Consider the following 25,804-nt stretch of genomic DNA (forward strand, 5'->3'; position numbering starts at 1 on the left):
CCGCGGCGCAGCGGGGGCGGCCTGGCGGCGGCGGACGCGGCCGGGGCGGACGCGCAGCGGAGCCGGTGAGTGCGGGCCGGGCCGGGCCGGCCCCGCCGCGGGCAGTGACGCGGCCCCGGTGCCCCAGCACCGCGGCCTGGCTGCCGGGGCGCGCCCGGCCCGCGCGTGGCGGCGGCGCGGGGCTCCGGTGACATTGGCGCGGCCTCCCGCGGGGTCACCCCGTGCCGGGCGGGCCCGGGGCTGCGGCGGGGCCGCTCGGTGCGCTCGGGGGAACGGGACCGGGCTGAGCCGCGGGGAGCGGGGCCTGCCTGGGCTGCGCTCGCTCCGGGCCGCGGCTCCGCGCGGGAGGCCCGGCCCGCAGTGCCCGGGCTGCGGGAGCGCTCCCGGCGGGGCTGAGCGAGCGCTCCGGGACGGCCCCGGGACGGCTCCGGGAGCGCTGAGCGAGGGCTGCGCTTCCCCTGCTCCTTTTCCTCTGCTCTCCTCCTTGCTCCTTTTCCCTGCTTTCCCCCCTGCCAGCTCTCCCCACCTGTTCTCTCTTTCCTTGCCCGTTTCCCTGCCCGTTTCCCTGCCCGTTTCCCTGCCTTTCCAGCCCCTGTTTTCCCTGTTTCCCACACTTTCCCAGCCCCAACCTGCCCCGCTCCCACCTTGCCAGCCCCTCTCGGTGCCCTGCCACCTTCCCAGCCGGTCCCGCTGTGTCCCAGTGTCCCTTCTCCTCCCCAGTCTGTCCCGGTGTCCCCGTCCCTGCCCTGCCACCCCCGTGTCCCTTTCCCTGCCACCTTCCCTCCGTGCCGCCTCTGTTCCCCTCCTGCCCCAAACCATAAATGTGAATTTTTTTGATCATTTCAATCTCCAAGAAACTGAAGTTCCAGCCCGGGGAAGTTTCTGTGCTGCGGGATCTCCCCTGCACAGGGGGTGTGAAATTGAGATTATGTGGAATTAAAGGAACAAAACCTTCGCACGGTTCCCGGCTCTGCGCTCCGCGGAGCCCCCGGCTGGGCTGGAGCTGTCGGGGTGCGGAGCGAGCCGGGAATGCTGGAAATGCCCCAGCGGGGTCAGCCCGAGCCTGTGCAGGGGAACTGGCGGGGTTCCACCCAAACCCTGCGCCCGGCTGCCAGGGATGTGCTTGGGGTAGTAATGATTTTTTTTTCCCATTTTTTGTGTGTATTTATGGCATTTTTCCCCTTTTTTTTGTATGTGTTTATGGATTTTTCTCCATTTTTTTCTATGTCTTTATGGATTGTTTCCCCATTTTTTCTCCATTCTTTTCTATGTCTTTATGGATTGTTTCCCCATTTTTTGTGTATGTTGATGGATTTCCCCCCCCATTTTTTAATGTATGTTGATGGATTTTCCCCCCTTTTTTCTGTGTCTTAATGGATTTTCCGTAATTTTTTCTGTGTCTTTAGGGATTTTCCGTATTTTTTGTGTGGCTTTATGGATTTTTCCCGTTTTTTGGTGTGTTTATGGTGTTTTTCCCTCCTGCCTGCTGGTTTGGAGTGGCTTTGAAGCTGCACCACCCTCAGTGTGTGTGTGGGTTTGGCTGCTCCTCCGTGGTTCAGGTGCATTTCTGGAGTATTTTCACAACATCCTGAGGTTTTAAACAACTCAGAAAATCCAACCTGTGGCTGACAGGAATTCAGAATAACCATGGCTGGGTTCCAGCCCTGAGCATCCACAGAGCTGTGCGTGTCCTGTTTAGTTCGGAGTTTTTATTTTATTTTTTGTTTTATTTTTTAATTTTATTTTATTTTATTTTATTTTCATTTTATTTTAATTTTTTTTATTTTATTCTTATTTTATTCTTATTTTTATTTTATTTTTATTGTATTTTATTCTATTTTATTTTAATTTAATTTTAAAATTTTTATTTTATTTTATCTTTATTTTTATTTTATCTTTATTTTCCCAAACTGGGACCTGAAGAAAAGAGGGGCTGGGGTTGGATTTCAGCAAGAATCCTCTGACAAGGGAATTTGGCAACCCTAGTAATTTCATATTTTATTTTATTTTATTTTATTTTATTTTATTTTATTTTATTTTATTTTATTTTATTTTATTTTATTTTATTTTATTTTATTTTTTAGCCCTGCCCTGCCCTGCTCCAGGTGGTTTTGGTGTGACGAGTTTGGCTTCAGGAGGTTGCACAAAGTTCAGAGCAGGGCCCTGAGCTGGGATGGGTTTGGGACAGGCCAGACAGGTTTCTGTCAGGAAAATAAAAAATAAAACCCTCAGGAGCCAGGAGTTATTTTGGTTTTGAGTGACTTTGCTGCTACTTGGAGGAGGATTTATTCTGATTTTTCCTTTTTTTTTTTCACTTCAAAAAGTGAATAATTTTTTTTTTTTTTGTGAATGAATTTTGTTTCATGCTTATTATGAATAACAGCAATTGTACTGCCTGATTTTCCAGAAAATAATCAAATTTAAATTTTAAAAGCAACTCGTTGGCGCTCAGGGAGGGGTTGGGGTTGGGTTTTTTTCTTGGAAAAAGGAGAATTGTTGGTGCTGCAGGAGCTGTGCCCTCCCTGAGATAAAGCTGCTGCTGATAAGGGCTGCTGCTCTGGGGGATGGAGGGAGAGCTCTGCGTTCCCTCTGCTGGCTCCCAAATCCCACGGAAAACGGGAAAAATGGGACTGATCCAATGATGGGGATAATCTGAATAACGGGGATAACGGCAACAATCAGAATAATCCAATAATGGAAATAATCTGAATAATGGGGATCATGGGAATAATTGGAATAATGGGAATAATCAGAATAATCCCTCTCTGTGCCCTTGCCAGGGTTCCCTGTGCTGGCTCCAAACCCCTGGGAAAAATGGGAATAATCCAATAATGGGAATAATCAGAAAAATGGGAATAATCTGAATAATCGGGATAATCAGAATAATCTGAATAATGGAAATAATCTGAATAATCTCTCTGTGTTCCCTTGCCAAGGTTCCCTCTGCTGGTTCCCAAATCACTGGGAAAAATGGGAATAATCTAATAATGGGAATAATCAGAATAATGGGGGAAATGGGAATAATCTAATAATAGCAATAATCTGAATAATCACTCTGTGGCTGTGTGAAGGGATTTTGGCTGTGGGAAGGAGCAATTATTCTGATTATTCCTGCTATTCTGATTATTCCCATTATTGTGATTACATCCAGGCACTGCAAACTGAGACCAAAACTTTAATTCAGACCGAATTTTAAGATAATTTTTGGGTTTTGTGGTTCCGGTGTGAATTCTTGGTCAGAATAATCCCCTGACCTCAGAATCCAGCCCGAGGCCAGAATGAAATCCAGCTTTGGGGCCAGCAGAAGGGAATAAAAATAATAAATGAATAAAAGCTATTTTTGCTCTGGAGCCTGTGCATGCTGATGTGTAAAATGGAGCACACAAACAGGTGTTTGTAGGCTCAGGCACCAAAAATAGAAAAGGAATGTGGCTGAACAGGATAAAAGGGAATATTGTGGAGTAAATGATGCAAAAATAAATCCAGCCTTAATGCCATCATTTAAATCTGGCAAATTTCCCTCCAGGCCTCTCTTTCCCAATTGTTGTGTTTTAAAAGAAAGTTGCATTTTGCTTTCCTTTGCCCTTTAGCACCATTTCTGGGGGGTGAAGGGAAGGAGGGTTATTTTTATTTTTGGCAGGGATAAATCTGATATTGTGACCTACATTTATTGCAGGCAGGGCAGGGATAAAATCTGCACCTGTCCAAAAAAAAAAAAAAAGGGAATTTTACAGCCAAAGGTGTAAAATTGAAAGGTGTGAAACAAAGAGTGTTTTTCCAGGCCTGGCAGATAAGGAGGAGTGAGAAGGGAAGGAAATGACTGTGGGTCATTAGAAAGAATTAGAATTAATTGGGAATAATTAATAATGATAATTCTGGATGATCCGCTCCTGATGCTCGCGGGGTTTGTGTTGGCTCGGGTGAGGTGAGGGAGCTTTTCCAGCAGCGCTGCTCTGGTCCCGTGGGGTGTTGTATCCCATAAAATCTGCATTTGTCCCTCCCTGAGTTCCCAAAGTGCCCTCAGGGGTCGGAACCCCTGGGTTTGGGGTTCCCAAATTCCCCAGAGTTCTGGCAAGCGGGGAGAGGCTTTGGGGACACCAAACGGTGCCCTTGAGGGGCACAGGACAACAGAACAGAGAGGGAGGGGATTGCCAGGGCTGGAGAGGCAGGAAAGGGGAACGGCTTCACACAGGGAAAGGGAACGTGGGACTGGCAGATTGGGGAGGGATTTTGGGATGAGGGAATTCTGGTGGGGATGGAATTCCCGGAGGAGCCGTGGCCGCCCCAAACCTGGAAGCGCCCAAGGCTGGGTAGGAGCAACTCAAGGTGGTGGGATGGGATGATCCTAAAAGTCCTCATTGTTAATTGTGGGATAATTAATTGAGGAGGAATTCTGGCTGTGGGAAGGAATTTTGGGGTGAGGGAATCCCCAGAGGAGCCGTGGCCACCCCATCCCTGGAAGCGCCCGAGGCTGGGTTGGAACAACTTGAGATGGTGGGGTGAGGTGGTCCTAAAAGTCCTCCCTGACCCAAAGCATCGTTAATTCTGGGATAATTAATTGGGAAGGAATTTTAGGAATTTTAGCTGTGTGAAGGAATTTTGGGATGAGGGAATTCCCCGAGGAGCCGTGGCCGCCCCATCCCAAGGCTGGATTAGAACAACTCGAGGTGGTGGAAGGTGTGGGGTGGGATGAGATGATCCTAAAAGTCCTCCCGACCCCAAGCATCGTTAATTGTGGGATAATTAAAGGCCTCCAGGTGTGTTTTCCCCACTCTAGAGCGAGGGTGAGGCTCCTTCATCCCAAATTGGTCATGCCTGAGTTCAGCCAGGGCTGAGCTCTGTGTTTGAAATCTGCTGCCAGGCTGGGAAATGAGGGCTGGCGTTCATTTATGAGGGGGAAAAAGCAGGTCAGCACGTCTGAAAGGTGCTGACAAGCATAAAGTACCTGAGATTGTCAAAAAAAGGGGGGAAAAGAGGCTGGGAATGGATTTTTATGCCCACGTAAGCAAATTGCTGTGCCCGAGGTTTCGCAGGCATCGGAGGGAGGGAGGTGCTGGGGGCAGGAGGTGCCTGAATCCAGGAATTCTCATTTCCTCATCATTTCCCTGCAGGGTTTCACCCTCCAAATGGGGCTGTGGGAGCAGCTCTGGGCCTTGGAAAAGGGATTTGGGTCCTTGCAGGGCCCCTCTGAGCAGCTCCAGGGCCAGCTCGGGGTTGGCACAGCGGCAATCCCAGCCCTGCAGATTCCAGGCTGGACAAGCTGCAGCGTAAAAGGCAGAAATATCAGAAAGTCAGAGCTGAAACAGCGAATTACTCCATTTAAACAGAATTATTCCTTTGTCCACACTCTGCAGCCAAGGTCAGGCTGACCTTTCCTCCTGTAGCTTGGGTTGGGGCCATCTCAGAGCAGGAAAAGCCTGGGAGGAGAGGGAGCCCTGGAAGGCAGCAATGAGACCCACAATGGCCCTTGTGGCACGTGTGAGGCACTGGATCCCTCTCTGCCCAAAATAACCTCCCCTTGCCCTGGGGAACTCAGGCCTGGCACTATTTTTTCCCCTTTTTCCAGAGGGTTTTAAATTTCCATTTTCCTTCTCCAGTGTCTCCTTGTTCAGCAGTCCCAAGGAGCCAAAAATGCTCATTGGGAGAGGGCAGGATCTGCTCCCTTTCCTTGGAAATTATGGATGTTTTAAATGTCCACCTTCCCTCTCTGGTGTCTCATTCAGCAGTCCCAAGGAGCCACCAAAGTGCTCATGGGGAGAGGGCAGGATCTGCCCCTTTTCTCTGGAAATTGTGGATATTTTGGTGGTTTATTGCAGCTGAGTTCTTTGTGGGGTGAGAAGGGTTGATATGAATTTTATCTGCCCCCCCTAAAAATCCATTTACACCTTAAAGGAAGGAAATGGCACCAGGATCCTGGGAATGCCCTTTTCCTGGGAACTGGGAGAGGCATTTCAGCTGGGGGTGGGTCGCTCCCTAACCCTGTGCTGTATCACCGGGATATTTCCCATTTTTGACGTTTTTCCTCTGTTTTTTGGGTTGCATTCAGGAGCTGGAGCTCTGCTGGCCCCGCGGCAGTGTGACTGGTATGGGTAATGGTGTGAGAGAAGCTCCAGTGGAATTCCAGAGGGATGTGGAGCCCGGCCCAGCCTGGATTCCTGCAGAGGTGAGAGCAGGGGCTGGGCTGGGCTGCAGAGAGTTCCTCCCTCCCAGGTGAGACCCCACCTGCATTTCCAGGGAGGGAATTCATTCCCCCCTCTCAGGTGGGACCCCGCCTCAGCTCTGCTTCCAGCCCTGGAAGGGTCTGGAGGAGTTGGCTTTGAGCTCTGGGCTCCCAAAAGCTGCAGTCCATGGGGTGGGAGGGGATCCAGACCTTCCCGTCCCCTTGGGAACGGGCTGGGCATTCCCAGGGACACACAGGACAATTCCAGGGACACACACAGGACACAATTCCCAGGGACACACAGGACACAATCCCAGTGACACACAGGACAATCCCAGTGACACACAGGACACAATTCCAGTGACACACAGGACAATTCCAGTGACACACAGGACAATTCCAGTGACACCCAGACCATTCCCAGTGACACACAGGACAATTCCAGTGACACACACAGGACACAATTCCAGGGACACACAGGACACAATTCCAGTGACACACAGGACAATCCCAGTGACACACAGGACACAATTCCAGGGACACACAGGACACAATTCCAGGGACACACAGGACAATTCCAGGGACACACAGGACAATCCCAGTGACACCCAGGACCATTCCCAGGTACACACAGGACACAATTCCAGTGACACACAGGACACAATTCCAGTGACACACAGGACAATTCCAGTGACACACAGGACAATTCCAGTGACACCCAGACCATTCCCAGTGACACACAGGACAATTCCAGTGACACACACAGGACACAATTCCAGGGACACACAGGACACAATTCCAGTGACACACAGGACAATCCCAGTGACACACAGGACACAATTCCAGGGACACACAGGACACAATTCCAGGGACACACAGGACAATTCCAGGGACACACTGGACAATCCCAGTGACACCCAGGACCATTCCCAGGTACACACAGGACACAATTCCAGTGACACACAGGACACAATTCCCAGTGACACCCAGGACACAATTCCAGGGACACACAGGACAATTCCAGGGACACACAGGACAATTCCAGTGACACACACAGGACACAATTCCCAGTGACACACAGGACAATTCAGGGACACACAGGACAATCCCAGTGACACACAGGACACAATTCCAGTGACACACAGGACACAATTCCAGTGACACACAGGACAATTCAGGGACACACAGGACACAATTCCAGTGACACACAGGACACAATTCCAGTGACACACAGGACAATTCCAGTGACACCCAGACCATTCCCAGTGACACACAGGACAATCCCAGTGACACACAGGACAATTCCAGTGACACCCAGGGCCATTCCCAGGGACACACAGGACACAATCCCAGTGACACCCAGGACCATTCCTAGTCAGGCTGCCCCACTCTGTGCTTTCCCTGCCCCTGGAAGCTCAGGAGAAGGCAGATTCCTCCCAGCCTTGCTGGGTTTAAGCCAGATCTGGGGCTGAAGTTCACCTTTGCACAGCTGGGGAGGGGGAATTGAGCTGACCCAGGGGTTTTGGGTCATAAACATTAACTCTGGGGTTGGGAAACACAAGGAAAATGTTAACTCCTCTCCTCCACGGAGTGGCAAAAGTTCACACATCAAGCCTGGGCTTGTTCTCACTGCCCAGCCTCCACTGGGTTGGATTTTGTGGCTTTTTGTTGTTGTTCCCTGTGGGACAGAAATGCTGATTTTATAGCTGTGAGCTGTGGCAGGAATGCCAGCACCAAAATCCCTCTCATTCCACCACAGAAGGGGGAAAGTGCCTGGATTGACCCTCAGGAGCTTGGGAATGGTGTGGGAACAGGGCTGGGGTGCTTCTCTTCCAAAACTTCCCCTCTGCCCGTGCCCAAAAATCGTGGGGAGGGAGAAAAAAGAGAAATAACAGGGAGCAAACAACACATGCAGGAGGAATGCTTGGAATTCTGCCTCCCAGTCCAACCAGCAGTGAGTGCACTGTGCTGGAAACTCAGTGAGACATTTTGACCCAAATCCTGGCCCTGGGGGAATGCTGCACAAAAGGTGAAATGTTATTCCTTGTGGCATTGATTTTTAATGTTTTTTCCCTTTATCCAATGTTTTTTTTGCCAGGATAACCAGGAGAAGAAGAAAGTGCTGAACTCGCTGATGTCCGGGGCTCTGGCTGGGGCTGTGGCTAAAACTGCAGTGGCTCCTCTGGACAGGACAAAAATCATGTTCCAAGGTGACTCCTCCGGGCTTTTTTCCCAATTTGTTTTTAATTTTGAGCCCTTTGTGCTCATCCAGCTCCTTCCCCTGGAGATGTGGGGGCTCTGGGAAGGGGGAATTGGGCTGTGAGGGTTCCCTGCTGAGGGCTGGGTGCCCAAATGGTGTCAGCTCTCCCCAGAATGAGAGGCAGCAGGTACTGGAGCTGCTCACGCCCGGATCTGTGTGCTCTGGCACCCCTGAATTGCCACAGAAAATCGCATTCCTGTGAGTGGAACAGAGAATTTCCCTGTGTTTAGCAGGATTTGGGGATTGTGGGATCTGTTGCACTGCAACTCCTCCAATTACCCCAAAGGGAACAGCACAGGCCTTTAATTCAGTGGACATTTGGGAAAGCCAAGAATTTTAAGCCTGGTGACGTCCCAGATTAACTGAGTTGGGCTCAGCCTAATCCCTGGCTGACATTTAATTTAGAATTGATTTCTGCTCACATGATTCTCATTCTGGGCAGAGCAAGGAGCTCTGCAATTGCTGGATGTGGATCAGGGGGGCTGGGGCTGCCCCTGGCACCTGAATTTTGGGGTTTTCCCACCCAAACCACACACCCAGGTTTCATTTTGGGGTGGAAACATCAGGGGCACGGAGCTGGGCTGGGCCAGGGGATCTCCTGGAATTTGGGCATTCCCAAAAATCCCTGTGTGCTTCAGCCCATCCCAGGATGGGATTTAAATCTTCCAATGGGAGCAATTTTTTGGGATGTGATAGGGTTTTTGGGTTCTTGCTGCCCTAAGGGGTTTTATTCCCTGTCTGTGAGGAGGGGAAAATATCTTTGGATCATCAAAGTGATGCCTTGAGTCAGAAATGGGGCTTGGGATGGGGGAAAGTGTCCATGGCAGAGGGGTGGATGAGCTTTGCCATCCCAAACTCAGTGAATTTCCCACAACTCAATCGTTTTATTATTTTAAATAATTTTTAAAGGAACAAAACCCCCTTGATAACCATCACTGTTCATCGAGGTAGTTTTTATTCCTTAAAAAAAAAAAAAAAAAAAAGAAAGAAAAATTCCAAATAAAAGCATTGAATTGCACAGGGGAGCAGCAGTGGGGAAAACTGGATTTGCATGGAATTGTTGGATGCACTCGAGAGGCTCCCAGCGCCTCAGATGAGCCAGGCAGGAGCTGCAGCAGCCCCTTAATTGGAGCCACGTTCATTAAAGCTTTCCAGCCAGGGCTTTCCCTTCCTGCCAGACAAATCCTGCTCCCAAACCCTGCACAGATAAGGAGGTGCTGTCACTTTGGATGGATGCAAAGGAAGGGGGGAAAAAATAGAAAAATCAGGGAGTTCATTTGAGTTTGGCTGGGCTGGAGCTGCTCTTGCGTGGAGCTTCGCTCTGCCCTCGCTGGATTCTGGAATGAGGCTGGAAATGCTCTGAAAAATAACTGAGCAGTGCAGTTTTGATGGGTTTTCTTTCATTAATTGTTTTTATGTATTCATTTATTCTGCACAAACTGAATTTTCCTAACAGGCAGCAGGGGGAAAAAAATTTACTTTTGTGTTAAATTATGTGAGCATTTAGAAGACAAAGAATCTCTATTTCCTCTTGCATTCATACTTTTCCTTCTATTTTTATCCCTTTAGACAAAACACCTGATTGTTTATCCCTTATTTAGGGATTCATGGATCAATATTTATTTTTATGTCTTGCAAGCCCTAATCTTTTTTTTTGTTGTTGTTTTTCTTTTTAGTGTCTTCAAAAAGATTTTCTGCCAAGGTGAGGTGATGTCTGTCTGCTGTTGCTCTGAAGTGTTTAATTAATCTTTTGTTGATATTTCACTTTTTTGGGGATTTATCAGCAGCATTCCATGAAAACACAGAGGGAAAGACTGGGAATGGTGTTTTTGGGACCTTTCCTCATGATTTGGGGACCTTTCCTGGTGATCTTGGGACCATTTCTAGTGCTCGTTCCCTTCCCCAACCACACAGGAGTTGTTCCAGCATTTATAGGGAATTAAATCCGGGATCTGATCGCTCTCCTGACTTCCTGAGTGCCTTTCCAGCTTTTCTATGTGTGGTGTTTGTGATCCAAATGTTCCTGCCTGGCCCCAGGGAGATGAATTTGGGTTGGGGAAGGGGTTTTGTGTAAATTGTGCCTTCCCTGAGAGGGAAATTGAGGCAGGCTGGGATCTAAAAACCCTTCCTTGCTCTTGTGTGGAGCTTCACTCTGCCCTTGCTGGATTCTGGGATCTGGGCATGGAAATGCTCTGAAAAACAAGTGCACAGTGCAATTTCAATATTTTCCTTTAATTAATTTCTATTTATTTATCCATTTATCCCACACAAACTGCATTTTAAAGCATGTGGGTGTGCCGGGGAGGCCATGGGCAGGAGCTTGGAGGGGTTTATCTGTGGGGTCAGCTCCCGGCCCTGCATTCCTGCTCCCCGCGGGTGATTTTTCCTCTCTCCACGGGTGATTTATCCCCTTGGCCTGCTCCCCACGGGTGATTTATCCACTCTTATCCCCCTGGCCTGCTCCCCATGGGTGGTTTTTCCCCTCAGGAAGCGTACAGGCTGATCTATCACACCTACCTCAACGAGGGCTTCTGGAGCCTCTGGAGGGGGAACTCGGCCACCATGGTGCGGGTGATCCCCTACGCCGCCATCCAGTTCTGCGCCCACGAGGAGTACAAGCAGATCCTGGGCAACTACTACGGATTCCAGGGAAAGTAAGATGCAGCGGGACTCGGGGTCCTGCTGGGGTCCTAAGGGGTGAGCTCCAAGATGGAAGGTCTGAGGGGGAAGCTCCGATGTGGAGGTTCTGAGGGGAAAGCTCTGAGGAGAAGCTGTGAGGGGAAGCTCCAAGATGGAAGCTCTGAGGTGGAGGTTCCAAGGGGGAAGCTGTGAGAAGCTCCAAGGTGGAACCTCTGAGGGGGAAGCTGTGAGAAGAAGTTCCAAGGGGGAAGCTCTGAGGTAGAGCTTCCAAGGTGGAAGCTGTGAGGGGAAAGCTCTGGGGAGGAAGCTTTGAGATGGAAGCTCTGAGGGAAAAGCTGTGAGGAGAAGCTCCAAGGGGAAAGCTCTGAGGGGAAGTTCTGAGGGGGAAGCTGTGAGGGGAAATTCCAGGATGGAAGCTTTGAGGTAGAAGTTCTGAGGGGAAGGAAACTGTGAGAGGGAAGCTCCAAGATGGAAGTTCTGAGGGGAAGATGTGAGGGGAAGCTCCGAGAGGAAACTCTGAGGAGGAAGCTCTGAAGGGAACCTGTGAGGGGAAGTTCTGAGGGGGAGATTCCAAGAGGATGCTCCGAGGGGAAGCTGTGAGGTGGAACCTTTGAGGGAGAAGCTCTGGGGGGAAGGAAACTGAGGGGGAAGCTCCAGTGGGATCTGCAGCTGCAGGTGACGTTTGGTCTCCTCTCTCACCCCACACCAGGGCACTGACGCCGTTCCCTCGCTTCATTGCCGGCTCCCTGGCTGGCACCACGGCTGCCATGCTCACCTACCCCCTGGACATGGTCCGTGCCCGCATGGCTGTCACACCCAAGGAGATGTAAGTGCCTCATACACAACTTTATGGGTTTTTTAAGAGGTCACGTGGTTTTATTGCCCTTTTTTGGGTTATTTCCTTTGGTGGGATAAAGCTCCGGGGTCTGAGCAATGATTCAATGCCCAGAGGTGTGAATGTGGGAGGAGATGGGTACTGGGAGACCAGTTCAGGAGGGCAGCTGGACCCAGGAGAACCCAAGAGAGCTGAAACCCCCTCCGAGCTGCCCGATGAGCTCGGAGCCAAATTAATTACCAATTAATCCATCAGGGAGCCCTGCTGGGAGCACCCCAGCCACTGACCAGCGCAGGTCTGCTCTCCCCGTGTCCCCACGGCAGGTACAGCAGCATTGTGCATGTCTTCATCCGCATATCCCGCGAGGAGGGGCTGAAAACATTGTACAGGGGCTTCACTCCCACCATCCTGGGCGTCATCCCCTACGCTGGCCTCAGCTTCTTCACCTACGAGACACTGAAGAAAGTGCACGCAGGTAAAGCAGGGAATGCTGCAGGGTTTGGGGTGCTGAGGGGTCTGAGCAGCTCCAGGTGGGAACAAGGAAAGCTGGGCCTGAATAGTGCAGGGAAAAAAAGGGGAATTTCCAGGTGGAGAAGGACTTGGTTGTGCACTAAGTTGGGAGCAAAACCTGGGGAGTTGTAGCTGTGACATGTCAGTAAATGTCTCATCACTTGGGATTTTGTTTTGTGGGACCTTTTCTAGTGATTTTGGGGAGCCTTTCTGAAGATTTTGCTTGGGAACAAAACTTGGGGAACAAAACCTCAGGAATGAAACCTGAGGAGCAAAACTTGGGGAAAACAAAGCTTTGGGAGCTCTCTCTGGGCAACAAAACCTCGGGAGAGCAACTTGCGGGAAAACAAAACCCAAGTTTTGGGGGTAACAAAACCTCACGAGCGCAACCTCAGGAAGGAGCCCTCCATCCTTCCATCCTGTTCTCTTAATTGTGAGTGAATTCCACTGTGTGTGTCCCCCAGAGCACAGCGGGAAGGCGCAGCCCTTGCCCCCGGAGCGGCTGCTGTTCGGGGCGAGGGGGGAATGAAAGCTGGGTAACAAAACTTTAATTGTGAGTGAGTTCCAAGGACCCCCTGTGCTGTGTGTCCCCCAGAGCACAGCGGGAAGGTGCAGCCCTCGCCCCCGGAGCGGCTGCTGTTCGGGGCGTGCGCCGGCCTCATCGGGCAGTCGGCCTCGTACCCGCTGGACGTGGTGCGGCGCCGCATGCAGACGGCCGGCGTGCTGGGCCACACCTACAGCTCCATCCTGCACACCATGCAGGACATCGTGCGCGAGGAGGGACTCGTCAGGGGCCTCTACAAGGGGCTCAGCATGAACTGGGTCAAGGGCCCCATCGCCGTGGGCATCAGCTTCACCACCTTCGACCTGACGCAGATCCTGCTTCGCAAGCTGCAGCACGGCCCCGGCCTCGACAGGTAGTGGCTTCCTGCAGAGAGAGCAGTTCCTTCTTCCCTGGCCTCCCACGTGCTCCTGCAGCTGGGAACTCGCCCGTTTGGTGGGGTTTTTCCCCTGTTGTTCCCGGATTGGTTTTTTTTCCCCTTTTTAATTTGGAAGCCTAACCGTTCCCCGAGTGAGAAATTCCCGATTCTGCAGAGCTGAGTCCTCCCAAGCAGCTGCCTCAGCCTTCTGCTGGACTCTGCCCCAGGAGTGGAGCCTCCCACCCACCCGTGCTGCTCCTGGCTCCTCACCTGGCTCCCCGTGGGCACATGGAGGCGGTGGGTGGTGGCAGAGGGGGCTCGGAGCTGGTGGGAAGGAGCCCCTGGGTCTGGGAAGGGGCAGTGCTGTAGCTCCCTACACTCTGCCAAGTGCAATACCCCAGTGTAGGCCGTAGGGAATTGCAGATTCCCCTGGGCTGTGAGAGCAGGCCCAGGACGCTACACTTGTTCTGAAAGCTGAATGTTTCCTCTGGCTGGGAATGCTGCCCTTTCCCCGTTGCTTTTGGGTTGCGCTGCATCGATGTCCCTCGTTTGTGGTGTCCCTCTGAGATTACCAAAGACTGGAGGCACAGAGGAGGGCAGTTCTGGCCCTTCCGTGAAGGAGATTTCCTCTGTGTGCTGTCGGTGTCGCCGGGCAGGGCTGTGCCTGGATTGCAGACTGGATCCGCTCCAGCTGCTCTGTGTTTCCCGTGTGTGCCCTGCCCTGGAGAGGCAGCGTTTTCCAGGGCTGCAGCGCTGAGGGAGGAGCTGTTCACCCTGCAAACCCCCAGCGTGTGTCTCATTCAGTGTTAGCGCTGCTCTGTGCACCCGGGAGAGCAAGCCCTGCTGCAGCCCGGGCTGTCCCCAGCAGAGCTGTCCTGGTGTCCCCTGTGGTACCTGCTGTGTAGGTCCTGGCACCTCTGCTCACTGACTCATCCCCTCAGCTGCTTCAGCCCTGAAATCCCCTTGGAGTTTAACCCTGCCGTGCCAATCACTTCCAGCTGGGATTAATCTCTCCCTGTTCCTCTTTCCAATCAGTTTTCAGGGAAATGCAGATTTTTTTTTGGTGGGGTGATCCATCCCTCTGTTAAATTCAGAGGTCAGAGCAGACTTCAGGCTCCTCTGATGATAGATTACACAAACCAAGGTGAAAAAATCCCTTTTTTCAGAGAGAGTCCATAATGTGAGAAAAAGATTAGATTTACCTTCAAGCCTGTCCTTTCCTGGTTGTTGTGTACTTGAGCTGGATGGGATGGGTGGCAGTGGAAGGAATTGCACAAGGGGGCAGGAGCAGCCTTCTCCTTTCCTTTTTGTCTTTGCACTTCTTGGGAGCACGGAGCTGCTCCCGATGCCAAATGTTTCCTTAGCAATCAGGGGGTGTGGGCACACAGCGTGTTCCCAGCACTGGAAGGGGCACACTGGAACTGGCATTTATTTTATCAGGGCGACACATTCCCTGATTTCCCTGGGAACTGAAGATCCCCGGGCTTTTGGGAGGTGGCGGCCTCCCCGGCCTTTTGGGAGGAGTTCTGTGTCATTGTCTGGGGGCTGTGGAAAACTCCCAGCTCTGCTTTCCCCTGCTCAGGCCCCCATTTCTTTTCTCCAATGGAGAAGCCAATTTACCCTGCTCTAGTCCTGATCCAGAGGGAGGAACTCCCAGCAGTGTTCGTGTCCTGTCCCTCCTGGTCCCCTCCCCGCTGGGAAAAGCAGGAATTCCAGGAGCCTGGGGGCGCTGACGAGCCCTTCTTTAATTAGCAGCTGCACCTGATTGAAATTCGGAATTTCAGCCAATTTCCCCACAAGTTTTGCAGGCTGGGTGTTTGTCCTTGAGTTCAGCCTCTGATGGTTTTGGTGCTTTTGTTTCTCAGAGCCTGTTGCTGCTTTGGGTTGGTTTAAAAAGCTTTTTTTTTTTTTTTTTTTTTTCCTTTTTTCCCTTTTTTGAATGTAGAAAAGGGGAAACAGAGTGTTCCCTTCCCTTCTCTTCTTCCCTGCATGGATTCACACACGTTCCAGATTTTTTCTGAGGTGTGCTGGCCAGGGAGAACTCTGAGAAAGGAAACAACTCAAAACAGGAGTTTTTCCCTTTTTTTCCCTTTTTTCCTTTCCTGCAATTCCCTAATTTTCCACTTTATTCCTCTCAAATTTAATTTCCCACTCCCCTTTATCACGGGTCCTTAAAGCATCACCACCAAATCTGTGCTTTTTGTTTTTCCTTCCCTCTCCCCCCTCCTGCTTCTTCCTGCACCTTGAGCCCCGCACTGGCACTTCGAGAAAACCAGGTCCAGAAAAATGCACCCAAATCGTCAAAATTGCAGCTTTTTAGCGTTTTCCCAACAGCCCAAGCACGTTTTCCCCTCACAGCCTGGATGCTCCAGGAACTTCAGGCACCATGGGATGGTTTGGGGGAACTTTCTGAGCTCCTTGGCTGGTTTGGGATCTTCACTTTGTACCTTCTAGGGGCTGATTGCCCCCTTTTGTTCACCTTTTTTTCCCCTTTTTTGCCTCTTTTTCCCCCTTTTTTCCTCTTTTTCCCCCCTTTTCTGTTTCCCCCCTTTTCTTTTTCCCCCTTTTCTTTCCCCCTTTCTTTTCCCCCTTCCTTTTTTCCCCCCATTTCCCCCCAAAATCACCACGAGCTGCAGGGTGTCCCAGCACCGGTCACTGCCTGTGTGGTCTATGCATCTGTTAATTAATGAATTAGCACAAACACTGTTAATTGCCTTTTTCCCGTGCCCTCACCATCCACGTGTGCGTGTCGGTTTTGACGACTTTTCTTGGATCTGGATTCTATTTTATTGCAGTGAAGACACTTTGTTATATAATGTTTATATATTTTAAGATTTGTGCCAAGAGAGGATGTATATTTAATAAAAAATATGATTGACTTTGGGGCTCTGCACGGCTTCTCTGGGTTCTCAGGCCTGGAACGTTTTGGGGGATTTTGAGGGGTTTTTTAGGTGGTTATGAGGAGATTTTGGGGGTTTGTGAGGAGAGTTTTAGGGGTTTCTGAAGGGATTTATGGGGGTTTATGAGGAGACTTTTGGGGGTTTGTGAGGAGATTTTTGGGGAGGTTGTGAGGGGATTTTTTAGGGCTGTGAGGGTTTTTTGGGCATTATGAGGGTTTATGAAAGGATTTTGCAGTTTTTTGAGGGGATTTTTGGGGGGGATTATGAAGGGTTTTTAAAGGAATTTTTGGGTGCTTATGAGAAGGTTTTTCGGGGTGATTATGAAGGGATATTTCTAGGGCTCGTGAGGATTTTTGAGGGGGTCCTGGTGAAGATTTTTAGGGTTTTTTAATGGTTTTTTTGAGGGTTGTGCCCCCTTGGCCGCACTGATCTCCTGCCGTGCTTTGTGTCGGGGCTTTGCTGGGATTCGGGGGGATTGCTGGGGGTTTGCTGGGATTCGGGGGGATTGCTGGGGCTTTGCTGCATTTTGGGGATCCCGAGGAAGGGAAGGAGCCGCGGCGCTCCCCGCGCTGTCGCTGTCCCCAGGCGGTGGCAGCAGGTGGCGCTGTCGGCTCGGGCAGTGGAGCCTTCCCCAGCTCGGCTTTGGGGCTTCCAACCTAAAAACCGCTCCGGACTCCCAAAAAAACCGTTATAAGCCCCCCAGAAAAACCTTTATAACCCCCAAAAAAACCCCTTACAAAGCTCAAAAAACACCCTCAAAATCCCTCCAAAAACCTTCTCACAATGCTCAAAAAAAAAACCTCAAACCCCCCCCAAAAAACCCTCATAATCCCCCCCAAAAACCCTTCATAACCCCCCAAAACCCCCCTCACATCCTCTGCCCAAAATCTCCTCACAACCTCCAAAAAACCCTCAAAAAAGAACCCTCATATCCTCCCAAAAAAACCTTTAAAACTCCTTAATAATCCTCCCAAAAAACCCTCAAACCCCCCCCAAAAACCCCTCAAAAATCCCGTCACAAACCCTGCCATTTTATTTGGGATAAAATGGGGTGGGAAAGGATTCCCTGCATCCCTCCCTGCCAGAGATCCAATTTGGGATGGAAATGGGATGGAAATGGATTCCCCTCATCCCCCTCTGCCAGGGATCCCATTTGGGGTGGAAATGGGGTGGGAAAGGTTTCCCAGTCAGGGATCTCATTTGGGATAAAGAGGGTGGGAAATATTTCCTGCCAGGGTTCTCATTCGGGGTGGAAATGGGATGGGAAAGAGTTCTCTATCAGGGATTTCATTTGGGATAAAGTGGGGTGGAAATGGATTCCCCACATCCCTCCCTGCCAGGGATCCCATTTGGGGTGGAAATGGATTCCCCACATCCCTCCCTGCCAGGGATCCCATTTGGGACAAAATGGGGTGGAAATGGATTCCCCTCATCCCTCCCTGCCAGGACGAGCCCCCCCAGCCATGGGATCCCCCGGCTCCCCGGACCACCATCCCCTCCCGTTGCCCCCGTGCCCGCCCCATTGCTCTGCAGCCCCCAGACCCAAACCCCGCGGGGCCCCTCGGTGCCCGGGCCGTGTCTGCGCCGCCGGCTGCTCGATCTGTCACTGTCGCCGCCGGGCGGGGTCACCCGTCTGGGCAGCTCCCGCGGGACGCTCCGGCTGCGTGTCTGCCTGCGCCGCCACCGGCCCTGGCAACGCGACAGGCGACAGGCGGCACGGCGACAGCGCGCGGGGACACCAGAGCGGGGCAGCGACACCGCACAGGGGACACCAGAGCGGGGCAGGGACACCAGAGCGGGGCAGCGACACCGCACAGGGGACACCAGAGCGGGGCAGGGACACCGCACAGGGGACACAGCGGGGACAGCGCGTGCACCCCGGAACCCCAAACCCTGCGGGAATCCCCCCGCACGGTGCCTTCCCAACCGGCTGGGCTGGGCGTTGGGTTCTCCATCTCTCACTGGACTGGGCTGAGCTGAACTTTGGATTCCCCATCTCTCACTAAGCTGGGCTTTGGGTTCCCCATTTCCCACTGGGCTGGGCTTTAGGTTGCCCATGTCTCACTGAGCTGGGCTTTGGATTCCTCATTTTCCACTAAGCTGGGCTGGGCTTTGGGTTCCCCATTTCCTGCTGGGCTGAGCTTTGAGCTCCCTATTTCCCACTGCGCTGGGTTTTGGCTGGGCTGGGGTTTGGATTCCCCATCTCTCACTGAGCTGGGCTTTGGATTCTCCACTTACAAAATGGGAATTTCCCCCTCATTTTTTATTTTTTCCCCTCAACCATCCAGGGCGAGGATTCCCAGGAAGCAGCAGCAGCAGCAGCAGCAGGAGGAGGAAGAGGAGCTGGATTAGCCCAGTTAACCCCGGCCCAGCGCTGCTGCTGCTGCTGCTCCCGGGCTGGCAGAGGGAATCAGGGACCATTACAAGGCCATCAAACAGGATGAGAGCCCCGGCCCTTTCTCCGGGCAGCCCAGAGCGACTAATCCCGTTACACGGAGCTGCAGCACCCCACCCCAGGGACAGCTCAGAGCACGGGGACCCTGCGTGTCCCCACCCCACAGTGTCACCAGCACCGGGTGACCACAGGGACAGGTCTGCTCCTCCCAGGTGGTGCCTAAAGCAGCACAGTGGGACCTGCTGTAGGAGTTGGGGACACCGAGAGCAGCTTTTGGGTGACAACGACACTGGTGTCACTTGTTTATTGTGGAGCAGCCACTCCCGAGGCTGCTGGGGTCACACGGAGCACGGGGGTGCAGAGACCCCACAAAAACCCCAAAATCTCTGGTGCCACGCCTGGATGTCCCCAGCGTGTCCCCAGCACGCCAGGAGCCGCTGCCCGCCAGGAAAAGGCAGCACTGGAGTGTCCCCACGAGGGGCAGGCACAGCGGTGGCACTAAACCCGTCCTGGTGGCACCAATGTCCTCAAAGCGGCACCAATGTCCACACAGGTGTCCTCAAAGTGGCACCAATGTCCCCACAGGTGTCCTCAAAGTGGCACAAGCAGGCAAAGCAGCAATGAGGGACCGGCAGCACCCAGTTCCTCCCAGTCCTTCCCAGTTCCTCCCAGTCCTTCCCAGTCCCTCCAGTCCCTCCCAGTCCCCCCAGTCAGGACGCTGCCAGGTACTGGTGGAAGTAGAGGCCGAAGAGGCTGGTGATCACCTGGCAGGCGGCCACCCACCAGGTGAGGAAGGAGAAGAGTCCTCGGAAGAAGGGCGGGGTGAAGATGCAGCCCAGGAGCCCCGAGATCTCCTGCACCACCACCTGCACGTCCTCGGCGTCCCCAGGGCCACCCTCGGGGCGCGGCGGGGCCACCGGCGCTGCTGGGGACACGGCGGGGGACACGGCGGGGTACAGCCCCCAGGAGTGCTGACCTGTGGGACAGGGGACAGGTCTGGGGCATGGGGGACACAGGGGACAGGAATGGGGTCTGGGGGACACAGGGGACAGGAATGGGGGACACAGGGGACAGGTCTGGGGCATGGGGGACACAGGGGACAGGAATGGGGGACACAGGGGACAGGTCTGGGGCATGGGGGACACAGGGCACATGTCTGGGGTCTGGGGGACACAGGGGACAGGTCTGGGGGTCTGAAGAACACAGGGGACAGCTCTGGCATGTCCCTGTGCCCCAGCCCTGCTGGTGGCACAGTCCCAGCACTGAGTTTGTCCCCACTGCAAACCAGAGCAGAACCGGGGGACTGAACCAGGGGACATCCAGAGCTGGGGGCTGTGACAGCTGGGGACAGTTGGGGTCCTGGTGGCCTCCTGCCGCCCCCAAAGCCCCCCGAGCCCCCCGAGCCCCCCGAGCCCCTGCTCACCCAGCGTCTTGAGCAGCAGGGCGCAGTGCAGCGTGAGGATCACGGGGCCCAGGTACTGCAGGCTCACCACCGACACGTAGCAGTAAATCCTGGAGATCTGCGGGAATGCGGGAATGCCCACAGGGAATGCGGGAATGCCCACAGGGAATTCGGGAATGCTCACAGGGAATGCGGGAATGCCCAGCGGGAATGCGGGAATGCCCACAGGGAACGCGGGAATGCCCACAGGGAATGCGGGAATGCTCACAGGGAATGCGGGAATGCTCACAGGGAATTCAGGAATGCTCACAGGGAATGCGGGAGTCCCCAGCGCAAATCCTGGGAGCCATGCCCCAATCCCAATCCCGATTCTGATCCTGATCCCGATGCTGATCCCAATCTCAAATCCCGGTCTTGGTCCCCATCCCCATCGCCATCCCAACCCTGACCCTGATCCTGATCCCAACCCCAATCCCCACCCCGTTCCCAGTCCCAATCCCAATCCTGACCCTGATTCCGGTCACATTCCCGATCCCAATCCTGTTCCCGCGTTCCATCCCCATTCCCGTTCCCGTTCCCATCCCCATTCCCGTTCCTGTTCCCGTTCCCATTCCCGTTCCCATCCCCACTCCCATCCCCATCCCCACTCCCATCCCCAATCCCATCCCCGTTCCCGTTCTCATTCCCATTCCCATTCCCGTTCCCATTCCCATCCCCACTCCCATCCCCGTTCCCATTCCCGTTCCCATCCCCACTCCCATCCCTGTTCCCGTTCCCATCCCCACTCCCATCCCCGTTCCCATCCCCGCTCCCATCCCCGTTCCCATCCCCATCCCCGTTCCCATCCCCGCTCCCATCCCCGTTCCCGTTCCCATCCCCGCTCCCATCCCCGTTCCCATTCCCATCCCCACTCCCATCCCCGCTCCCATTCCCGTTCCCGTTCCCATCCCCGTTCCCATCCCCGCTCCCATCCCCGTTCCCGCTCCCATCCCCGTTCCCATTCCCATTCCCATCCCCGTTCCCATCCCCGCTCCCATCCCCGTTCCCGCTCCCATCCCCGTTCCCGTTCCCATCCCCGTTCCCATCCCCGCTCCCATCCCCGTTCCCGCTCCCATCCCCGCTCCCGTTCCGGCCCCGCACCTGCCGCTGGATGTCTCGGGCCGGGATCCGCCCCGCCTGGCGCCGCATGCGCCGCACCCAGCGCTCGGCCAGCGCCAGGTACGCCTGCAGGTGGTGGCGCGTCCCCAGCAGCCGCAGCAGCGACAGCGCCACCACGGCCCAGAGGCGCAGCGTGTCAAAGGCCGCGTCCGACAGGCTGCGGGGACACCGGACACCGGGTGGCACCGGGGTGGCACCGGGATGGGGACACGGGACACTGGGGATGGCACCGGGGATGGCACCGGGGGAGCACTGCGCATGGCACCAGGGATGGCACTGGGATGGGGACAGGGGACACCGGGGATGGCACCAGGGATAGGGACAGGGATCCCTGATCCACAGGGGACACAGAGGGTCACAGGGGATCATTGAGGAGCTGTTGGGGGACATTGGGTGTCACAGGGGACGCTGGGGGGACATTCGGGGGACATTGGGGGACACTGGGGGTCGCAGGGATTACTGAGGGTCACGGATGGTCACAGGGGACATTGGGGGGACATTCGAGGGATATTGGGGGACACAGAGGGTCACGGGGGCCACTGGGTGTCACAGGGGGTCACTGTGGGGACACTGTCACACGCGGGGGTCACCGGGGATGTCCCCCAGCTGTGGCACTCACATCTGCACCGTCTGCTTGCCCAGCGGGGCCTGGAGCACGAAATCCCGGGCCAGGGGCCGGACCCAGAGCAGCACCACCAGCACGGGGGCCACGAACCCCACGTGCAGCAGGAGCCTGCAAGGGACAGGAGCCTGCAAGGGACTGTCACCGACCCAGAGAGCCCAGAGACCCCCCAGAGACCCCAGAGACCCCACGTGCAGCAGGAGCCTGCAAGGGACTGTCACCGACCCAGAGAGCCCAGAGACCCCCCAGAGACCCCAGAGACCCCACGTGCAGCAGGAGCCTGCAAGGGACTGTCACCGACCCAGAGAGCCCAGAGACCCCAGAGAGAGCCCAGAGACCCCACAGAGACCCCACAGAGACCCCACAGAGACCCCATAGAGACCCCAGAGAGCTCACAGAGCTCACAGAGACCCCAGAGAGACCCCACGTGCAGCAGGAGCCTGCAAGGGACTGTCACCAACCCAGAGAGCCCAGAGACCCCCCAGAGACCCCAGAGACCCCACAGAGACCCCACAGAGACCCCAGAGACCCCAGAGAGACCCCAGAGAGACCCCAGAGAGCCCACAGAGACCCCAGAGACCCCATAGAGACCCCAGAGACCCCAGAGACCCCACAGAGACCCCAGAGAGACCGCACGTGCAGCAGGAGCCTGAAAGGGACTGTCACCAACCCAGAGACCCCAGAGAGACCCCAGAGAGCCCACAGAGCCCCCACAGACCCCTCTCCTCCCACCCCAAACCTCCTCCAGAGCTGGGGGGTCCTGGTGCCCAGCCCTCCCTCCCCAGGTGTCCCCAGGTATCCCCATTGTCCCCATTGTCCCCCCAGGTGCCACTCACTGTGTCAGGGGCTTGCCAGCCGCCATGCTGAGCGCGTCCAGGTGCGTCTGTGCCCCCTCATCCCCAGGTGTCCCCATTGTCCCCCCAGGTGTCCCTGCTGTCCCCAGGTGCCACTCACTGTGTCAGGGGCTTGCCAGCCGCCATGCTGAGCGCGTCCAGGTGCGTCTGTGCCAGGCGCAGCCCCGGGAAGGTCAGGCAGGCGCCCAGAAAGGAGCTCAGGGCCACCAGCCCCAGCTTGAAGGCCAGCCTGGCCAGGGGCAGCCTGGAGACACACAGGGACGGGGTGACATTGCTGTGCCAGCCTGGGGACACACACAGGGGACAGGGTGACATTGCTGTGCCAGCCTGGGGACACACACAGGGGACAGGGTGACATTGCTGTGCCAGCCTGGGGACACACACAGGGATGGGGTGACATTGCTGTGCCAGCCTGGGGACACACACAGGGGACAGGGTGACATTGCTGTGCCAGCCTGGGGACACACACAGGGATGGGGTGACATTGCTGTGCCAGCCTGGGGACACACACAGGGGACAGGGTGACATTGCTGTGCCCATTCCTGGAGAGTTCCCACCCCAAACTCCCCAGGAATGTCCCCAAAATGGGGTTTGGTCCCCACTCACGTCCACTCCCAGCCCCGCGGCTTCAGGATGGGCTCCAGGTTAGAGGAGACTCCGGCCAGACCTGCAGAGCGACCAACGGGGGAGTGACCACTGGGGAGTGACCAGGGAGTGACCACTGGGGAGTGACCAGAGAGTGACCAGGGAGTGACCACTGGGGAGTGACCAGGGAGGACTGACCAAGGGAGTGACCAGGGACGTGTGACCCCCTGGCCGGGGTCCCCAGCGCCCCCTCCCCTGTCCCCGTCCCCGTGCCCGTCACGCACCGGCCTCGAGGCCGAACTCCAGGTAGTCCTCGCGCACCACCAGGGCCAGCATGGCGAGCAGCAGGAAGAAGAAGGCGGAGGTGAGGCACACGGAGCGCTCGCCGCCCTCCTCGGAGCGGAAATAGTGACGCATCACCACGCAGAACACCTTGCTGGGGTGGGGATGGCGTCAAGGAAATGGGGACCCCAAAGCTCTGCTCACCCCCAACCATCCCCACCACGAAGCCACCACCAGCTCCTCTGTGGGGCACCTGCAGAATTCCTCATAAATAACCCCTAAAATTCAGTGTTATGCCTCAGATGGGAGTGGAAAAACGGTGCTGGGGCTCCCCTTTTTGTGTGGGACCCCAAGAATTGAGGATACACGGAGAAGAGGACGGTGAGCAGGCACCAGAGCACGCCCAGGTTGCTCTCCCGGGCCGGGCTCACCAGGCAGAAATAGCCCTCGCTGAAGGCGTACACGGCGCCGGCGTAGACGGAGAAATCCACGAACCACTGGTACTCCAGGAAATGGCGCAGAACTGCATGGGGACACGCGTGTCACTGGGCTGGGGACATGGACACAGCTGGGGACGGCTGGGGACACGGCACTGGGCTGGGGACATGGCACCATGCTAGGGACACGGCACTGCGCTGGGGACATGGACACAGCTGGGGACATGGGACACAGCTAGGGACATGGCACTGCGCTGGGGACACGGCACTGGGCTGGGGACATGGCACCATGCTAGGGACATGGCACTGGGCTGGGGACACGTCACCATGCTGGGAACACATCTGTCACCGCTTTGGGACGCCCCGCAGCGTCCCCGGGCGTTACCCAGTGCGTCCACGGCCGTGATGGGGCTGGTGTCCAGCTGCAGCTCGATGTCCCGTGGCACCGACAGGGGCTTGTCCTCGGCCACCCCGCTGGCCCTCCTGCAGGGAGCACAGCAGCGCCTGGCTGTCCCTGCGTCACACCCGGCTGTCCCCTTGTCCCCCCTGGCACCCTGGGGTGGCTCCCGCTGTCCCCAGCCCCGATCGCGTCTCCAGTCCCAAACATGTCCCCAACCCCAAACGTGTCCCCAGCCCCGAATGTGTCCCCAACCCCAAGTGTGCCCCCAAGCCCAAACGTGTCCCCAACCCTGATCATGTCCCCAACCCAAACGTGTCCCCAGCCCCAGTCGTGTCCCGCTCACACCCCCAGGTGACGCTGACCTGTCCCTCCTGCTCTTGGGGCGCTGCTTCCCGGCCAGGGCGCAGAGCTCCTCGTCCGAGGGGTGCTTGTACCTGTACAGGCTGCGGGGACAGGGGGGTGACAGGGGCGGGGTGTGCCCAGGGGGCACGGGGGACACGGGGGACACGGACAGAGCCGTACCTGCCGTTGCACAGCAGCCAGCGGGCGAAGGAGCAGTGCGGGGCCATCTTCTGCATCAGGCTGGCGGCCAGCAGGGTGACCACCACCTGCACCCCCATCACCGCCTGCGGGGACAGCCACCGGGTCACCAGCGGGGACGGGGGACCTGGGGACACCCCCGGCTAACCGGGGCTGGGGGGACGTGGGGACACCCGGGGTCACCTCTGGGGTTGGGGGGCTGTGGGGACCCCCTGGGACCCCCGGGCAGTGACCCCCCAGGCCACGGTCACCGTGGTCACTTGGCAGTGACCCCCTGCCCACGGTCACTGCGGGACCCCCCGGCCGTGCCCAACCCTGGGACCCTCCGGGCAGCCTGGCCACGCAACCCCGCTCAGAACTCCCGCTCCGCCCCCGATCCACCCCGGTTTCCCCCCGGTTCCCCCCCGCTCCATCCCGGTCCATGCCCGGTTCCCCCCCGGTCCGTCCCGGTCCCACCATGCCGGGGGTCAGCGCAAAGGCGCCCGCAGGAAGCCCGCCCGCGGCTCCGCCCCCTCAACCACGCCCCCCTAATCAACCAATCCAAGGGTGTGTTCCTTTTGATTGGCAAGTTATTGACCAATGGCAGGGCGGCTGTGGGAGGGGCGGGCTCTGCGCGGCGCGCGGTTCCGCGGGCGGGGCCTCCCGGGAGCAGCGGGGCCGCGGGTTCGAGTCCCGGCGGAGCCCAGCCCGCGCGGGATAATCGACAATCGATAATATCGGTAATAAACCATATCCGCGTGTCTTCCCTCATCCCGACCCTGGGATAACCTCGGGCAAACGCCAGGGACCCACCCAAGCTGACCCAAACTCTCCCTCCTCAGCTGACCCACACAAACCAGACTCGACTAGGGAAAATTAATTTAATTTATTAGCAACCAAAGCAGAGCAGCATCATGAAGAACAA

General features: G+C 55.5%; 2 protein-coding genes across 2 annotated transcripts; one reads left to right on the top strand and one right to left on the bottom strand.

Moving 5' to 3' along the window:
* Positions 1 to 51: 51 nt before the first annotated feature.
* On the top strand, positions 52 to 14,818 carry SLC25A42 (solute carrier family 25 member 42). The gene is made up of 8 exons (XM_058821096.1): positions 52 to 65; positions 6,047 to 6,163; positions 8,259 to 8,370; positions 10,097 to 10,122; positions 10,908 to 11,074; positions 11,770 to 11,886; positions 12,219 to 12,370; positions 13,001 to 14,818. Exons 2-8 carry the CDS (start codon positions 6,086 to 6,088, stop codon positions 13,324 to 13,326), a joined length of 978 nt encoding a protein of 325 aa, XP_058677079.1. The 5' UTR covers positions 52 to 65; positions 6,047 to 6,085; the 3' UTR covers positions 13,327 to 14,818.
* A 4,102-nt stretch (positions 14,819 to 18,920) lies between these two features.
* On the bottom strand, positions 18,921 to 25,031 carry TMEM161A (transmembrane protein 161A). The gene is made up of 11 exons (XM_058821129.1): positions 24,883 to 25,031; positions 24,723 to 24,803; positions 24,346 to 24,443; positions 23,890 to 24,046; positions 23,526 to 23,677; positions 23,263 to 23,323; positions 22,757 to 22,900; positions 21,800 to 21,913; positions 21,163 to 21,337; positions 20,044 to 20,140; positions 18,921 to 19,596 (listed from the first exon to the last, which is right to left on the bottom strand). The coding sequence occupies exons 1-11, from the start codon at positions 24,978 to 24,980 to the stop codon at positions 19,331 to 19,333; spliced, it is 1,443 nt and encodes a 480-aa protein (XP_058677112.1). The 5' UTR covers positions 24,981 to 25,031; the 3' UTR covers positions 18,921 to 19,330.
* Between the last annotated feature and the right edge of the window lie 773 nt (positions 25,032 to 25,804).

Source organism: Ammospiza caudacuta, chromosome 28 (assembly GCF_027887145.1).
Source record: "Ammospiza caudacuta isolate bAmmCau1 chromosome 28, bAmmCau1.pri, whole genome shotgun sequence".
NCBI lineage: Eukaryota > Metazoa > Chordata > Aves > Passeriformes > Passerellidae > Ammospiza > Ammospiza caudacuta.

What these genes read in the sequence shown, in the direction of transcription:
- SLC25A42 (XM_058821096.1), top strand. Translation starts at nt 6,086, where the DNA reads ATGGGTAATGGTGTGAGAGAAGCTCCAGTGGAATTCCAGAGGGATGTG. An exon ending in TACTACGGATTCCAGGGAAA is followed by an intron (nt 11,075 to 11,769) that starts GTAAGATGCAGC and finishes ACCCCACACCAG; the next exon opens with GGCACTGACGCCGTTCCCTC. An exon ending in GCTGTCACACCCAAGGAGAT is followed by an intron (nt 11,887 to 12,218) that starts GTAAGTGCCTCA and finishes TCCCCACGGCAG; the next exon opens with GTACAGCAGCATTGTGCATG.
- TMEM161A (XM_058821129.1), bottom strand. Translation starts at nt 24,980, where the DNA reads ATGGGGGTGCAGGTGGTGGTCACCCTGCTGGCCGCCAGCCTGATGCAG. An exon ending in CCCAAGAGCAGGAGGGACAG is followed by an intron (nt 24,444 to 24,722) that starts GTCAGCGTCACC and finishes TGCTCCCTGCAG; the next exon opens with GAGGGCCAGCGGGGTGGCCG. An exon ending in GGAGTTCGGCCTCGAGGCCG is followed by an intron (nt 23,324 to 23,525) that starts GTGCGTGACGGG and finishes GTCGCTCTGCAG; the next exon opens with GTCTGGCCGGAGTCTCCTCT.